General features: G+C 37.3%; 1 protein-coding gene across 1 annotated transcript in view; it reads right to left on the bottom strand.

Annotated features, from left to right (window-relative positions):
* edil3a (EGF-like repeats and discoidin I-like domains 3a) overlaps positions 1-17,850 on the bottom strand; it is a 209,566-nt gene extending 191,716 nt beyond the window's left edge. Inside the window, exon 1 of the mRNA XM_053481489.1 lies at positions 17,429-17,850. Within this exon, the coding sequence (XP_053337464.1) occupies positions 17,429-17,492 (64 nt within the window). The 5' untranslated portion in view covers positions 17,493-17,850. The remainder of the gene's footprint in view (positions 1-17,428) is intronic.
* Positions 17,851-18,887: the final 1,037 nt, after the last annotated feature.

Raw genomic sequence — 18,887 nt, 5'->3', positions numbered from 1 at the left:
ATGAGCTGAGACAGGCAGAGCTGAATGCTGGGATACTGTGTGTGTCTAATGCACTTAACAACCTAACTGTGTCCTGCTGTGAACTCTGGCTGATGAGGCAGCCTTATAGACCAAGAGGCTGAGATTTCAATCAGTCTCTCTCTCTCTCTCTCTCTCACACACACACACACACACACATACACACACACTCATACACACACACAGGCACAAGTGACAGCAAACATAATGAAATCTGTTTCTTTGTAAATTGTGTTTTAACCCAACATTAATGTAAAAAATGTTATCAGCTTAGTGTTCAGATAAACACCAAAGTATAAACAAATTAACAAAAATGGTAGAAAAACCATGTGTTCATATAATGGATACTTTTCAAATTCATCCCTTTTCTAAGAAAATGCAGAGGCAGATCCATCTCGACCTCAGGGCTGAGGTGTTCATTCAGCCACACACATTAATAAGTAATGTCTCCGGCATACTGAAAAAACTTTCCACCTTGATGGGTCTCCACTGTGCGTGGAAAAAACAAAAGGGAAAATATAGTCGCAAGCAACGAAGAGCGGGTCCAAGCACCCCGCACCATTGCCACCCAGGCGCACCACACAACCTGTTTGCCTTTTGACCGTGTTATGACCTATATAAAGCCATAATAATCCTTAGGAAAACAATAGGGCCCTTCACACACTATGACAGTGGTTCTCAAAGTTTGGGGCGCGCCCTACTAGTGGGGAATACAGGCATGGCAGGTGGGGCGCAATGAACGGGAGGGTAAATTAAAATAACATCAGGGAAAAAGTGGAACCATAGTGCAACAATAACGGTTTAAAGTCGGCATGTTAATTGCAGAGGAACAATAATAAAATTTTATCAGGCAGTACTAGTCTGGCATTTCTAGTTTCCAGTGTGGTAGCAAAGTTGCTTTTTGATCCTTCAGGTGCTGAATAAAAGGGAAGATCAATATCATTCTACGCTTTTTGTTGGCGTGCGGCATTTTGCGATGATCCCTAAATCATTCGTTGCGCCGTAGAGTATAATGGTGTTTATGCTTTTAAACATGTATAATTTAAGGCGGATGTACTGTAGCTTAAAGACAATGTAAAGAGAAAAATACATGTGAGTACTTTATTTGCGGGTTTATTTACGCAGTTATTGAATACGGAGATATGAATATAAAACTAACTTTACCGCGGACACAAACCGGGTCAGTAGCGTACTGTATGTAGTGAGCATAATAACGTCAATAGATACATTTGTTAAATTACCCACAAAAAGCAGGTGATTCAGCACTATCAGCCCAATCAACCAAAAAGCCTATGATGAAGCCCATGTTGCGCTTGGATTCATGGTGGGGATGGTGAGGGCAGAGGAGAGACCTGTGTGTGTTTTGTGTTTTAAACCGCTGGCAGCAGACAGCACGAGACCCAACAAAGTAGGAAGACACTTAGGGGCAACAAACCCCAGTCACGTTAATAGGCCACTCAACTTCTTTGAAAGAAAGCTCTAGATAAGTGACGAAGTAAGCCTGTAATAACAATTGCACGTGTATTTTATATGTTTTGAACTTGTTGTTATTTGATCTTATTGGTTTAGAAATTGATATTTCAATAAATATTACACTTGGCCGTTTTCGTTATCATTTTGTTGACAAGTGGGGCTTGAAAATTCACCCACCCCCTTAAGTGGGGAATGATAGAAAATGTTTGAGAACCACTGCACTATGACAACATAGGGCTGATATTATAGTGCTCGGGCCCTAAAAACATTCCTGCCTTTTTGGATTTGTCAATTAGATTTTTCTTCTACTGTGATCTCATAGCCCTGTCCAGGGTGTACCCTGCCTCATACTCTAAGTTTCCTGGGATAGGATTAAGCGGTATAGACAATGAGTGAGTGTGACCTCGTATAAGAAAAATATCCTCCCAGCTTATTGCTCAGCTCTGCTGTTCTCGGGAAGAAGTGTTACCTTCTTTGTGTTTAGATTAGCTATGGTAGAAAAACAATGTGTTCATACAGATTGATGAATAAATATCAGTCCAAACCCTTTTCTAGAAAATTTAGAGGCTGTTTTTTTTTGCAGTATCTAACATTCTGCAGATTGGCATGGTGCATTTCCTAAACCCCAGGGCTGAGGTGTTCATCCAGCCACAAACATCAATAAGTGCTGAGTTTAAATCTGCCTACGAGAAGCAAACTGCACTCAAGAGTCATCTCTAACACCGGCGGTTAAGCAGCCTTTTCCCAAATTCCTATCATTTACATCTTTACAGATATGGAGTACCTTCAATTGTAGGCTTTTTACCAGAAAAAAAAAGAATAGACCTTATCTTTTTTTTTAATCAGAAAGAAGATATGCTAAGATTTTAATCCACACCAAAGATCAGCTCTTACATACTGATTATTCATTTACAAACTGTTTGTTGTAGACACTTACATTAAACTGCAGGAAAAGAAAAAAAGATTTACTGTTTAAATTATTAACTAACATGCTTTTTTAAAATTTATTTACTGTCCAACTTTTACCATGGACATTAACTGTAAAGGAAAACAGCAAACTCACAATTCTTAAACAACACCCACTGACCAATCATACATTTTGTCATTTTGTACATGTCAGTACAGTACATGTCATTCAGTAACCTGTGTCAGCATGCTTTGTGCACACGCGTGTGTGTGTGTGTGTGTGTGTGTGTTTGTGAAGTAAAAGAAGAGGAGGCTGGGGGCCACTGTTTAGACTATCTCTCTCCCTCCCTCCCTCCCTCCTCTCGTCTTACACAGTAGCTCCCTCCCTTTTCTCTCTTTTGAGAGGACCAAAAAGTCCCTTAGAAAGCACGGAAACTATTGCTTACCACTACATTAAAAATACACAAATGTCTGGCTCTTTGGGAGCAAAATGTGAAGAAATGAGTGGTGGCTCAAGACTTTTTTTTTTTATAGTGAAATACCAAAATATATAAATGTTACATGTGGTCTTTTTTCATATTTTCTCCATTTACCAATTTCCTTTACACAACAGCTACTGTACCACGTGGGGATAATGAAGGCTAACAATGGAATTGCCTACATGTTGGGACGTTTAATTCTTGACGTTCCACCAGGAAAAAAAACAAAGAAAACAACCCCCCTTAAACTAGACCCAATACTCGAGAGCACAGGAAGGTCTCCTCGCCTTTGACTTCCAAGCAAATGACAACCCACAACGTAGCTGGAAAATATGTGTCGGAAATGACATCCTTTTGAGCTCTGACTTCCCAATTCAGAGGTAAAATAAATGCAGCATAATAAAATCGTTCGTCAGCCAACCACATCTTTTTGAGCTTCGACTCATGCTTACATGGCAGTGCAATACACCAGGTAGAAAGTGCTATCTGCTCTCTTCCTGATACATACGCTTACAAACATGCAAGAGGTGTTCCTGTGATTGTCAGAGGGTACGCTATCGATCAGTACTGCTGTCGATCCCATACAGATTGCACGGCTAATTTTTGCTCCCAAGACTTCATAGACATGGATGGCATTAGAATGAATCAGAATTAATTCTCAGTTAAAGTGAGAGGTACAAATTTTAATAATTTGCTTAGTAGATAAATACTAGCCATAAACATATTAGTTGATCATTTCTGTCTTTTTGGAATAAATAAATTCTTTTGGCATGTTTGCCCCACATGGGGAAACATTAGGTGATTTGATGAGTTACCAGGAGGAAAATTTGCCTCCATTTGTGATCAGTAAACTCTGCAAGAACAACTCTCACTCACGTGTCTTTACTTTCACCCACTGGGTCTCTGACTGAAGAAAAAACACAGATTAGCTCACCTACTCATATGTAGTATAGAACCTAACCAATCACAGATGAGACTGAATTGCTGATATGTTATCAGAAAATATAAAGGCAAGTCTGTCATAACCTCTCTAATCTGCTAGAAGAATTATTTTTCTCAATTTAAACACTTCACGTCAGCCAGAACTATGTTGTGCATGCCAAAAAACTTACATTCTAATGAAATGCATTGAGCATGTAAACGTACATCTTATCTAATCGGTTTCCATTAAAAAATTTAAGTTGGAATTTCCAATTAGATTCTATTAGATTAAATAAATTTTGTCTATGTAAGCACAGATACTGACGGATATATGGATAGTTAGATCACACAAAATTATACAAATACATTCAGACAGATTCAGCCTGTGTAGCTCTTCTGTAATACGCATATTCTTCTTCTGATGCTTAATGTGGTAGGCTTTTATTTCACTGCATGAGCAATTTGTTCTTCTGCAGACATTTTACTGCTACAGCAATTTCAAAGTATGCATAGTCCCTAATCATTATAATCTTTAATTACAACCCCACAAGAAAACAAATGGCAGCAGCAAAGAAAATAGTACAATCTTTTACTACAGTAATCAAAACCAGACCATCAATCTATTTAAAGTTTACTATTATATAAAAGACATAATATAACATATATATGGAATGACTGTGTTAATTATGCAAGTTAACACAGTCAAAAATCTGCTTTCCTGCCGTTTCTCACCGGACTCTTTAAAATGATTCTAGAGACTATCTAAACTCAGAGCCGTAAGATCAGTGAGGTGGTTAAGGTCAACTAGACGGATGGCGAGAATGCCAGCATGATCTCTCACGTTTTCCCGAAAGCATTATAGCGCAAAGGTCATGCTACCACAATCACAATGTAAATTGTATAGGAACTTCAAGAGGAGTAGAGCAATATATTTCACAATAAATGGAACTCTGTACCCAAGAGGGACCTGAGCTCAGACGAGTTTTTGTTTTGCTATTTCGCCAGTGGAAGCACAATTTATATTAGGAATGGTGTGGTATAAAATATGTGTAGAAAAAAAAAAGTTCCTACTTAAAAAGAAAGTAGTTACTGTATATTGCTTCACTATGGTAGCCCAGAGGTACAATCTTTCTGAAAATGTGTCATTATGTAAAATACAACTCTGTAACAGTAAGTGTCAATTGAACAGAATGAACCAACAATGAAACTGTATTTTTATTTTTGCAATTCAGTTTGCAATGTAATCTGAAAGTCAGAAACTGAATATTTGCAATTTAGCCGGTTTACAAAAAGTGCACCAGATGACCAGAACAGTAAGATTGTTGTTTTTGGGTTTAAACACTATGACACAATAATAATTCAACACTTTCACGAATCTTAATCTCATTATGCGGAAAAATCTACTACAACCCAAGTAGTAATGAAAATATTTATTCCAAGGTCATAAATACACTATTGTGCAAAAGTCTTGAGCTACCCCTCATTTCTTGAAAAAAATGCTTCCAAAGAGCCAGGCTTTCTTATATCCCTTTAAGATATTCCTGAGGAATAGTTCTCCAGGCATTTTTGGCTTTATTTCCAGTCCCTTTTCCCTGTAACCTGACCAGTTTCAGAGGATTTATTTTTGCATGTTAACCTTTTTTCTTTTTTTTTTTTTTTTTCTCTGGGATGCTGAGATGCTTTTCTGCTCACCACTGGTACAGTGTAAAGATTAGGTATCAGAGTTACTGTAGACTTCCTACTGGCTTGAACCAGTCTGGTCATTTTTCTGTTATTCCTTTCATCTAAAAGGCCTACAGAGCTGTCACTCATTGGATGTTTTTATTGCACTGTTCTGTGTAAGTTAAAGATCGTTGTTTGTGAAAATCACAGAATGTCATCCATTTGTAAAATACTCAAACCAGGCCACCTGGCACTAAAAACCATGCCATGGGCAAAGTCACTGAGATCACATTGTTCTCTACTCCCATACTTAATTAACAGTATTTCATAATTAGCTTATTTAAAAAACAAGTGTGTTTCTATTGGGTTTAATCGTCAAACATCTCTGTCTCGTCCTGCAAACCCAGCAGGAACCCTTATATTAGATGAGCGTTGTATTATAGTTGAACTGTCCTCGCGGTGACGTCCACTGTCGAGACACCATCTGGACAACCTTGTTTCTGAAAGTTAGAGCGACTTTGACAAAATGATGTTATGATAATGTTAAATGACTAACTGAAACACAAAATTGCAAATGCAACCTCCTAACAATAAGATTTTACCCATAAACTGGAGAAAATGAATGACAAAAAAAAAACAAAAAACATCCATTTGCACAACGTCTGTCTACATTTATAGTCCCTTAAGTTGATAGCAAGGTTTAGGATTCCAGTTGTAGATGGGGACAGACACAACAGCTTTACATGCACACAGATTATGTATCTAATGTCACACACCCCTAACTCCTGCTGTAATGTAACCTCTTTGATTTGCTTTCTTTTGTATTTTTAAGTATTTAATTATTACATACATATTGCACTTTAGCCCCCAAATTACTGGACTGGAATATGGAGCCTGCACAGCGTCCAAAGTGCATTGTGTCCTGTTTCACAGAACAGATCTGCCAGGTTTTGATTTATAAATCTTCCCAAGACAGAAGATTATCCCTACTTCTGTTTTTGTGTTTATGGCTGGTTGGTACAATTCTGTCACATTCTGCTCTGGAGTGAAGTGCAGAAAGGAAAAACAGACCATACTGTAGCTTTTGTGTAAGATATGACATTTAAAAAACAAAAAAACGTAAGTTTAAAAACATTTTAATGCATGTTAGATTATAGTAGTAGGTTTTAATATTTTAAAACCTGAAAATAAATATACAGTAGCTACTTGAGACAAATCAGACAATAAACAAAAATCACAATGCCTAAAAATCTAGGTCTAATAGTAATTTACAGCTCTAGTTCTAACTCTTACGTTTTAGTGGCCCACATCCAGGGAGCACTGAATGTCACTGAACATTTTCTGACAGACATTTCTCTATTTTTGTGGTCTTCAATATCTACAGTACAGTTCTAGGGGTTTTCCATGAATCTGGGTATTTTGTTCATCGGGAGTGGTTCTAGCTTTACACAACCAGTCTGGCTATCATCATGGACGTGTGTTAATATTATCACTTCCGCTTGGCCAGAAATACATGTTCACACCATCCATGTGCACAAATTTTATATGGATCTCTTTCGACTGCCAATATAAATCCAGGATCTGTGTTTTCATTCTACTGAAACTCACATTAAAACGTTGACAGATATGATGAGATTTAGTGCTTCCGGGTCAATAGGGTCATAGGCATGCAAGAAATCCACCTCCACTGTTTTAATAGGAAAGAATTGTATAATAAACCACTGATAAACTTTATAAGTTCGCAATTCGAAGCGGTGATGCTCTTCATCTCAAAGTGTCACTGTGCCAAGCTGCTTTTCCTCCATCTATAGCAGTGATATATAATTTTATTTCCTCTATGAGTGTTCATTATTCTTCCTTTATTTTCCCTGTTTTAATAGCGTTATTTTCAAAAGATATGCTGCTCTGTGTTATATAGTTGTCATCCCTACGCTTCATGTACGGCCTCTTAATACAGCCTAAGGCATAATGAACATACCTAACCTAATGAAAAGAACTTTAAATTAACCTAAAGTCTGAACATTGTGTAAAAGCTCATAAAACTATTGGTGCTTAATAATCATGGTTGGGCGGCATGATGGTGTAGCCGTTAGCGCTGTGACCTTGCACCTCCAGGGCCAGGGTTTAAATTCTTACCGCAGGTCTGTGTGCGTGGAGTTTTCAGGTTTCTTGCTGTGCTTGGTGGATTTCCTCTGGGTTCCTTCCCACAGTCCTGACATCCAGATTAGGCTAATTGTCAATATCCAAAATGCCCGTAGTGTGTGTGTGAGTCTACGGTGTACCCCGCCTCATGATCTAAGTTCCTAGGCTCCTGGGCTCCGTGACCCAGTACGGGATAATTAACTGTGATTAGTGTTAAAGGTATTTTGCTTACAACATGGTAAAATTTGGTCCCCTTTATTTTAAAAAGAAGCTTCTACTCCATCTAGAGCTACTTTTCCGTTTGGAGACTTTTTTTATGCGCTCTCTTAACATCAGGTCTTGATTCCTTTTTCGTGAGAGCTGCACGATATGATCAAATTGCACATACTGCGATTGTGATATGATTAATTAGAGATTTTTTAGCCTTTTGCAATTAAATAATTGAAAAGGTCCATACTGCGATTTCGTTTTTTGTGTGTATTACATGGCAAGGCCATCAATGGCTCCTGTTTGGGGAGATGGTACAGAAGAACATGGACGGCTGATCCAAACCATCCATCTGATTTAGCATGCATGTAGGTTGGGCAGCCACACTTTCAACCATAGCATGCAGTTGTTGTTTTTTTTGGAATCTACGAGTCTGTAGTTTGCCTGTCATCATGTTTGCAGTTTCATCTGCCATGATCACTTTTCACTACAACCCAGAAAAGACCTCTCCCTGAAGAAACTGGCACAAAAATTCCATGTCTCCATTCTCTGCAATTAACGTTCAGTAGGGAGTCAGCACTCATCCTTCTTTCTTTTGTTCTTTTGTATAAGATTATTGTGTTGCATTTTGGATTGTCAGTTGGTTGTTAAATTCTTTCTTCTTTTTTTTACAATAGAAAAGTGTGTTGCTTGATTGTGGCTATATTTTAATCTTGACATTCTTAGTAGGAAAATACAAATACAATCTTGCCACAATTTTGGGCATTTGGTTGATTGTTTGAGTGATTTACATTTTGCTTTCAGATCCCACAGAAAATCAAAGTAAAAGGTGTTTTTTTTATTTATTTATTTTTTTTGGTGGGTAAACACAGGACACTTTCCGGGTAGTTATTGTCATCTGCGATATCTTGTGCTTTGATGGATAGAAATGTAATTCTAAAAGAAGCAGTATAATTTTGCATCTTTGCATTGGCTTTGTGTGCATGGAGTTGGCATGTTCTCTCTATGCTAGGTAGGTTTTCTCCAGAGACTCTGGTTTCCTCCCACAGTCCAATGACATGCAGGGTATTCCAACTGGCATTTCAAAATTGCACATAGTTTGTTTGTGAGTATGTGTGTTTCTGTGCCCTGCAGTGGATTGACACCTCATCCAATCTGTACCCTGCTAAGTACCCAGAGTTGCCTAAAAGGTCCAAGCCTCCCATGACCCTGTACAGGATGAGCGGTATAGATAATGATTGAGAAAGAAAGGAAGTAAAATGACTCCTAATCCAGGTCAGACTCATGATTCACCAAGCGGGACTGCATGAAAACACATGATATTAATTTTGTACTTAAAAAATTTAGGCCCCTAAAACAGCTTTATGCTCAGGATTTGGAGTTGGAAGTCTGGTCAGCAGCTTCTCTCTTAATCTCAGTCGCTCTGTCATGTCTGTTCCCTTTTTAAGTATATGTTCTCTTGTCCTTTTCCAATAATTTTTTTAAGCCATGCATTTTTTGATTGTGTTCATTGGTGTCAATAATTGTGACTAGTGATAATGTCATTTATTTTCCATGATGGACTCCACAGTCTCTCAAATTATTCCTTATTTTCACACAAACATTAACACATTTTGTGAAGCAATCCTTCACTTCAACCGTAGATGTTGCCAAATACTGTACAGTAACTGTGAGCTAATGCAAGCTCAGAAAGCTTGATGAAGACATCAGAAGATGGTCTCATAGTCTAATCTGCATACTGACTGAATACATTAACATTTCAATATCAAAACAATATACATGAAGAACGCACCAACTATGGTAATTACATGTTAGCCTAATGCTAAAATGTATCAAGAATTCAGACAAAATCGAGAGAAGGTTTGCAGAAGGGACAAACACTGGTGACTAGTGACTGGTGTTTAGAAAACAATGGTGATCAGGTATCGGTTTTTGGGAAACCGGTCATCAATGATTCGTCAGCAGTGGGAGTCAGCGATTGGTCATTAAAGCAATCATGGTCAATTATTAGTCTCTGATTGGTAATTAATTATTAGGGCCTAATGGAGATCAGGAATTGGTTACTGAGAACAATGATCATTATTTGGTCATTCAGCAAAAAGTCTTTGGGAAACATGAATGATCAACAACAGTGATTAGGAATTGGTTGGCGGGGACAAGTCATTAGTCATTTAGTCATTGGGAAGCAATTATGATTGGTGGTCAAGTGACTAGGCACTGGGAACATTGGATTGTGCAAGTACAACTAACACATTGGTTTTAAATCAACTGAACCTATGCTTTCAATCCATGTGAGTTGGAGAGCTCTGTCTAATCCAGGACAGTTGCTAAAGTATTATACCATCTTTATTATGAACACTGATCCTAGAGGATCTGAGGATTCTGAAAAACTTTTCCAGACACAGTTCCACACACCCACCTGTTACCTGTAAGTTATGGATACTTTCCTGGGATTACTGAATGTCCTTAAACCAATAATCAATAATCTAAACAACAGCAATCTTTACAGTTACGGTTTGATTCGGTGTAGCCATAGACGACTACACGTTAATTAGACGATATATATTAATCTCTACGGCACTGTATCACATGAATCTAATTACTGACTAAACAATGACAGCGCTTTGGAAGTGAGAGCAGACTCAAGACAAGTCTCTGAAATAGAAACAGACGGAGTGCTAAGTGGGTGAAAACTGAAGTTGCGCTGTGTGATGTTTGTGTGTAGTGTCATGTTTTCTCACATAAAAGTGCTCCATACTGCTATGACGCTATACCGGCTCAACCGTTAAATAACACATTACTAATGTAACATGTGCGAGAAGGATCAAATGCATCAACAAAAAGTGGCCATGCTGTGAAAAATTTACAAAAAAAAATAATAATGTGAATGACATCATGTGCAAACTAGGGGGAGGAAACTGAAGATGTAAATCTTTTTTCTTTTTTTTATGTGCTGTCTGTTCCTGATACTGTGATCACACCTTTGTAAGAGACTTCCAGAAGAATACAATTAAAACTACAACAGCAATGAACTAAACTTTGTTTGTTTATTTATTTATTTTGACTCATTCGCACAGACTGCGTTTCCCAATGGGATTCATGCTTAGTATACTGTATACATTAGTAATGTGCATAGACACCAACTTGTATTTAGGTAAACACCTTGAGTTGCAAATGTAACATTCCAAGCATGCAAAACAAGACAAAGTGTGCTTATGGACCAAATCATTCATCAAATGTCATGCAAGTGAAAAGGGCATGTTTGATACAGTATAATCTGTGTTATCGTGAGGCGAGTCATTTTTCCCGCTGCATCGTTACATTGGCTTTTAGGGTTCCTTTACCTGCTGAATCACTTTAACCCCTGTTCATATCCCATATCCCCCCATTGTTGTGCTAATAAACCATTTTAAGTTAGCTTTTCCTAGCTAAGCAAACCATATTATTTAGCTAGCTTTAGATAGCCCACTACGCAAAAAAATCCTTGTAAATGATTGTTTTAAAACATTTACCATAGCTTGCAAATTAATAACATCACTAGGAGTGCAAATAAATCTATGCTTCCAGATAGACCTTAAATTTATTATTATTATTATTGGTAATAATAATAATAATAAATAATAATAATAAATTCATTACAAATTATGTGTTCTATCATGCACTGTACTATGGTGTCGCATACTGTCATTTTGCAGTACTGATCTTGAAATCTACTTTTCTACAACCCAACACAGGTCTCAAATTCAGCTTACTGTAGCAACAGTCTGAACTCTTAAAAAAAAATGCAGTGAAGCACTGTTAATTCAACATTTCTAAGTCCACTGTTTACCCAGAGCAGTCTGCAACGGATGACACACAGAGATTTATATTACCACCTATAATGTCTTCATGCAGTGAGTTATCACATCGGGACAAACTTTACATTCTTCCCAGCTACAAATGTCATTCTGAACCTTGTGCCCTGCATACAATTAACCTCACTATTATTAAAGAAACTCTATGGAGTCGATCTCTGTGTCATTTTCAGATGCCCCTGTCAGCGCACCGTGTCCACCAAAAACTTAACCACCGCTGTTCAATTCTAGCTCCTCTGTGGGCTCATAAAATTCAGACAAGCTTTGGTTTTGCACTTCAGAGGAAAGAAAACACAATGACTACCATAGACTATGCTGTCAAAACTCTTTAGTACTAATACAATTGAACAGCAAGAGCCCAGATGGCAAATTCCACAATCACACAACAGGAAGCACGAAGAAAAAGGAACAATAAGACAAAGCCGATGCTGCTTGATCAGAGTAGAAGATCATCATGAAAAATTTAAATAGTTTTGCTTTGTGATTTGGCTTCAATACAAGAGAGCACTAGGACTAGATCTGACTTTGAATGACCTCTATCATCGGAACTACTTTCATTTCTTTTTCTTTTTTTAAATGGCATCGTTGTACATGGTTAAGGGCCATATTCAGAGTTGGGGACTTAAGAGCAAAAGTTCTGTCAATATTTATGTGGGTTCAGACGCAGGTTAGGTTAAGCTTATTTTCAGGGCTCCCTATTGAGATTATGCAAATAACCTATGTGTAGTTCACGCCTCTGAAGATGCCACATTTTTCTTGTTTGGAAGCATCTAAGACTGTATTTATTTTTTAAGCATTTAGACTACCACCTTTAAATGCAAGTATTTCAGGGTAGATGAAAATACAGACTGAAGAAGATGAGGTTTTCTGTCAAATCTAATGTTATGTAAAGCAAAAAAGCAACTTGCACTTGAAATGGAAATTTGATCTGATTAATAGGATGAATGAGAAAAAGATATCTGTACGGGAGAATAGTTAACACTGGAATAACCGTCTTATAAGTATCTAGTATACTGCAAGTATATTACTGATTTATAAAATCGTGATACTAACAAAATCTCAAAATGCCTAGATATCATAATAATATTGTCCCTGATAATTAGTGTATCTATGGTGATTCTCATCCCTAATCAATGTTATTAAATCATTTATAAATAACCACTGACAGACAGTTTGGTGTTATCACTGGTTGTTCACTCTAAATAGACTAAATACACCACATAAACCATGGAATAGCATTTTAGATACCAAACATGTAACTGAGGCACACGTCTGTTGCTCAGGTATCTGATGTCTGGGGTCTGAATACAAATGTACATCATTTCAATATTAATTTCTCACTAGGTGCATTTCAATGGCCTCTTATATTCAAATAATACTTAGAATAGTAGCCCAATTTGAATAAAAATGCATCATCTAACCACATCAATCGGAACAGTCCGACCCAATCTGACCCAACTGGGATTTTCAATCTGAATGAGAGGGGTGGTGTAAACCTTTTATACTCCATTCAGCACGTAAATAGTATACATGTAAACACTAAATCTGTATAAATATATTCTTTCTGCACATTTTCCCCATTCTTTCGGAGAGAAATTTAGCTTCCATTCTGATTGTAACCTCTATGAGAACAATTCTTTACATTCATCCAGTGAGGAAGGGACACTTATTGGATTACACTCCAGGAGTAGTAAAGCATCTAACTAATCACAGATGAGACTGAATTCTTGCAACCAATCATAACACAGAGGAATTTATCACAAAAGATGGGACACCTAACCTCTAAGTTGGAGAAAACACTATTACTTCTGCTGCTTCTTCCATTAAATTTCTGGCTTCACAGTAAGCAGAACATCTTTGCTCATGTTAAAAGCGCATATAATCTGATTAGGCGCTTTAAATGTAAACACAAATTGTATTAGTTCAATAACCATGCAAAAATGAAACATGGAATTTCTAATATGAATCAGATGTGAAACATATCGAAGCAAAAGAATTTGTACAGGATTTAAAAGTCAAACATTTCTTTAAAATGGAATTCCATTCTAATACATTAGTTTTCCAATAAGTCCAAATAATAAGTCAAAATGACATCATTCCTGGGTTTGGCGCATTCAGCAGACAAAGTGGAATACCACTCTCTCACATTTTTTAAATTTTATTTTGTTTAGATACATGCTAGGCAGAAAACTCGAATGAGTGATGTATGTTTTCTTCCTCAACCAGGAAACTGTATAGACAGTGTTTAATATTTAACTGAATGTGTCTGTCAGTATACAAAGTAACTAATTCAAGGCAATAAATTTCGCTTTGTTTATTTCTGATGCTTTATAAATGCTGAAAGAAAAAACCCACAAATTTTTTTTCAGCATTTATAAAGCAACCGAAATAAACAAAGTGAGTTTTCTGTGTTGAGTTCTGTTGCAGGGGCATTTGATGTCACAAAGGACTTGTTCTTTTTATTTTATCGAGAAAGAAGCGTTATGCAAAGTAAAATTTTATCTATTCAAAATTGGATCTAAATATCACTTATTCAAAAGACCTTGCCCTAGATAGTGCTGTTACACGCTTAAACAACAAACAACATAGAGCTTATGGATACCTAGACCAAGGATTATTTTTTAAATCAAAACAGTAATGCCCCTTTTTTGTGCATTCTGTATATGTTCAGGAAATGATGGCCAGTTAGTTGCTGTTCAGAAGTTTGTACAAGTTTATATGTTTAGAAATTAAATTGATAATAAATGGGAAGAAATTTCAGGTTTTTGTTCACCTCACCACAAAACTGTGACGTAATAAATCATGATTTTTGCATACAGTTTCATCTAGTAGCACTGTTCATGTAAGCTGTTATATAGATGTTACTTTAATATATGACAAACTTTTAACAATGCTAAATAAACATAGTACTAAATTAAATACATAATGCTGTAGAGTAGCATTGTTAATTCTATTTAATATAAAATGTCAGATTCAAATTACTGACAGGTTGCCGCAACACTGTGCGAAAGTCAACCTACCGACATTCCTCAACCCTGACTCTGTATATGGTTTAGCCTGGACCTCCAGCCTGATTACTATCTACCAATAGATTCTTCTGAACAAGGCATCTCTTTTCATCAGGCATTGTTATTTCATGGTCTGCCTCAAGCATCTGGTGAGCCAACACAATGCAATTGAATCAGCAGCACAGACGGCAAGCCGAGCTCTCAATATATTGCATAATGGCATGTGCTAAAGCAACCGATGCAGTAAGCTCTAACTTAAAATGTTAAACTGGAAAACAGTTTGTTCAAGGCTGGAACTGAACAGTTGCTCTGTTCTGAGCGTCAGGAACAGGACTGGGGGCTCTGAACCTGTTCAGACAGAAAGCATGTGAGGGAAGATTGTTGACTCAATCAGCCTAAATGTTCACATTCAGCAAAAAAATCAAATCGGGCACAGTTGTGATAGAAAAATTCAAAGTTCCTTTTTGCAGCTGAATAAACTTCGAACTTCCTTAACACACCCAAATGGCAGAGGAAGTGACAGCAGCTGCGTCTTATTATACAAGTAGGCTTTCATTAGATTCAAAAGCATCAGCCAGATTCACAGCACTCATTCTGAATTACACGGAGGCAATTAGGACAAAATACAAATATTCTAGAGATAGATTGGGAGGAAGAAGATAAAAACAATAAAACTCAACTTTTGTCTAAGTAGAAGTTCCTTCTTAAAGAAAAAAAAATATATTTCTTACAAAACTGCTGAAAGGAGCTTTTACTTAAAAAGAACAAAAATACAAAGAATTTCCTTTTAACCACATTATTATACAGATAAAATTTTTAATGAATTAATATTATTAGTCATTTATCAAACTGCCAGATCTGCATGGAAAGTAAGTTTTATAATATTTCCATAATAATAAAAAAAAAAGAAAAGAAATAAAGTTCTTTGTTATATTTCATACTGTAAGAAAGCAAACTGGGATGCTGGTTGTACAATGGTTTGCCTATACAACAACCAGTACTGTGGTACTGGTTACAAGTGGATGGGGCACTTAATGATATATGATATCTTATCATGCCACACTGACATCATGTCAATTCATTTGACATTTAAATTTCTTATAATTCCAAGGAAACGAAGAAACTGCAGGGTTTTAAAAAAATTTTCCTGCGTTCTGAGCAGTTTTAAGATGTTCAGCTTCGAAATTTTTGCACTTCATACATCAAAACTGTGCTGTGCCTTTTAAGAGGCCAAATCACTTAAAAAAAGAAATCACATCATGTTAATATGTGATTTACAGAATAAGAAAACATAAATATTTACATTTTGACAAACATGTCAAAAAAGAAGACTAAGCGATCGATTTTAAAGAAATCTTTGCTGCCTGTTTCACTTCTGCAACTCCAGAAACCAGTACGCCTCAAAGTTATCGTATGTTTTAAAATTTGTTATGCTTAAATTAAGTGAGCTCCAAGCAGCATGAACATAAATGGCCTGGAGGGTGGGGGGTTCTCTCTTTATTATAACTCTTAGCACTGGCAGCCTGGAGAGGGTGGGCACATTTTAGAAACAGTGATGTTGAAAAGCTGGGGGGAAAATGGGGAAATACTCAAGTGCTGCCATTGTTCCACTTTAAAAGCATTTCCATTGCCACTTTACAAAAACACAGCAGCTCTTAATTTACACATGGAGCATCATGAGTAAATGAAAAGGCAAAACAAACCAGCTGATCGCTGGGCACAGAAATACAAACAGCAGTTTTGCTTATGTCCCTGTCTCTCCAAGCACAGATGCAAAATAGAAAAATACAACAAATTGTACTTGCTATTTATCGATGGATTGTATGTCTGCATAATTTAATGCTGATCTGATTTCTAATGCACTAGAGGTTGGAGGGCTTGAAAAATTCATGATAACTATACAAGCTTCCATCAGGTCGTCAAGTATGGAATGGGACCTGGTTAAAAGTTGCTTTTGAAATGAGAATGGCATCTGCAGCACAAATATTATTGCACTTGGTATTAAAAAATATGCAACATTCGTACCCGTTAGACATTAGCAGTTTGCGAGAGGATCTGTATTTGAGCAAGTGGTCTAACCTGTTAGGGGCTTTAAAAGCTGACGTCAGTTTTTGAGAGAGGAAAAAAAAAAAAAACAGCGTCGTCGTGGTAGTGTAATACGAGGAAAGAAACAAATGACGAATAGATGAATATGTAAATGAATTAATCAGTTGGTGCATGATTAAATAAACTGATGCTTACAGTACATGCGCTACTCTTTAAAAGAAGTATCGCAATTGCAGGTTATAGTATATAGAAAGAAGTCAGGATGCAACTCCGCTGAGAGACGTTTGCTGCTGTGTGAGCGCGCGCACCGTCCCAGCGTCCAAAAAAAAAAAAAAAAACATAATGACTGTCCCACATCCTCACCGGCATACCGGAAACGGAGTCCCTGGGCAGTGTTTGATGCATTTCTTCCGTGCAAATCTGTAAACTAATAGGAGAATTTCGAGATGCAAGCGCGTGCCGTCTTAAAACAAAACGGAGCATGGTGCGTGCGCATCCTGAAAAACGCGAAGAGCAGTCTCCGAAAAAGAAAAAAAAAAAAAACGCACCACGTAATTGCAAATGAATTCTACTGTGTAAAGATAGCGCGCGCGAAAATGTTTGGCTGAGTGACACAAGTGATGGACATTAACATTCACACCGCGTCCGGTTAACGGGCAGCAGCACGAGCACGAGCTGAGCGGAGGAAGAAGAGTGGGTCTGTGCTCCTTACCTTTCGCGAGATGCGGGACAGCCGGACTCGCACAGAGGACGAAGAAGACGAGAAGCGGTCCCATGTTAATAGTGACAACAAGGAAATAAACGAATAACGTCCCACAGAGTCACGAGCCTGAGACACAGGCGGAAACGGGGAAACTTAAACCGGCTGTTCCCCGGAGTTCTGATTCAAAGTGTGTAGGCAGGTGTCCGTTAAATCTCTCCCTCTCTCTCCCTTCTAAAACACAGGTGCGAAGAATCTTTTGTAAATAATAATAATAAACAATAATTACAACAACTATAATTAAATGATAACAACAACGTTCCCCTCTGTGAGAACGGACACTCCGGGTGCGCGAGGCTCGACCTACAGCACGCGAACGGTTTTAAACTGAGAGAGAGAGAGCCAGCGCGAGAGCGAGCGGTAGAGAAGACGCACCGGAGCGCTCGAGCAGCGGCGCTGTGCGTCTGATAAAGAAAAGGCGGCGCTCTTTCTCGCTCCACCTCCGCGCACGTGCAGCTGCGTGCTGGGACCGTTCGTTAGACAAGGGCGTCGGTTTTACCGCTCGCGCATAATCCTCGTGCGCTCGCGCTGGAAAGCGACTATACGTTTTTTTATTTTTTATTTTTGTTGTTGTTTTTTACAGTCGCCAGGGTTCAGTGTTTTTTATTTTCCCCTAAAGACGTATTGCAACATTTATCATCAGTTATGATTACTATTTATTAGTAAAACAAAAATGATTAATATTATTATTATTATTATTATTATTATTATTATTAATAATAATAATGATGCAGTGGTTGTAAAGTAACTAAAAGAACTGAGAGAATTTACTCAGTCCATCTCAGAGCTTCATTTACACAAACTTTTTTCAGATATCGATTACAGGCTCCTTCAAATTCAGCAAATTCAGCTGTATTGTCAAATATGTTAATCACTGCATTAAGAATCTAAATTATATCGTATACTGCTTTACACCCCTAGTGATTATGTGTATGGTGATTTACTAGAGTTGGCAACCCTTGTAAAATTGGTATTATTAGTAGGGAATAGTGAGAGGGGGATATTGACAGGTAGATGCCTTGCCCCTCGCCTCTAATAAAAATAAAAAAAAATCAATAATGGATAAGGTAGGTAAATTGAAGATAATTAATTGATGTGCTTATGATTTATGTAAAACTATATGATAAAATGTGGCCAGTTTATGTGAAAAAAATGGATTGGATTAAAAAAAATTGGATAAAATAACTGCCTAGCTAAGCAAAGTAAATTAATAAGTAAGTAGGGGAATGCTGGCTATATAATGGATATTGTAACATTATATGAAACTAAAATGTAATGTTACCCAGCGTGCATTAATACACAGTAAAAGCATGGGAGAACACACACACACACACACATAAAAATTCTATAGGATTCTGTGTAAGAACAAAATAAAAATCTTCCAATTGTAGTGGGTCTTAGTATTTGGCAG

The sequence above is a fragment of the Clarias gariepinus genome, chromosome 21, assembly GCF_024256425.1.
Source record: "Clarias gariepinus isolate MV-2021 ecotype Netherlands chromosome 21, CGAR_prim_01v2, whole genome shotgun sequence".
Taxonomy (NCBI): domain Eukaryota; kingdom Metazoa; phylum Chordata; class Actinopteri; order Siluriformes; family Clariidae; genus Clarias; species Clarias gariepinus.
The sequence above is the reverse complement of the archived record's forward strand: the minus strand, read 5'-3'. Positions and strand labels throughout refer to the sequence as shown.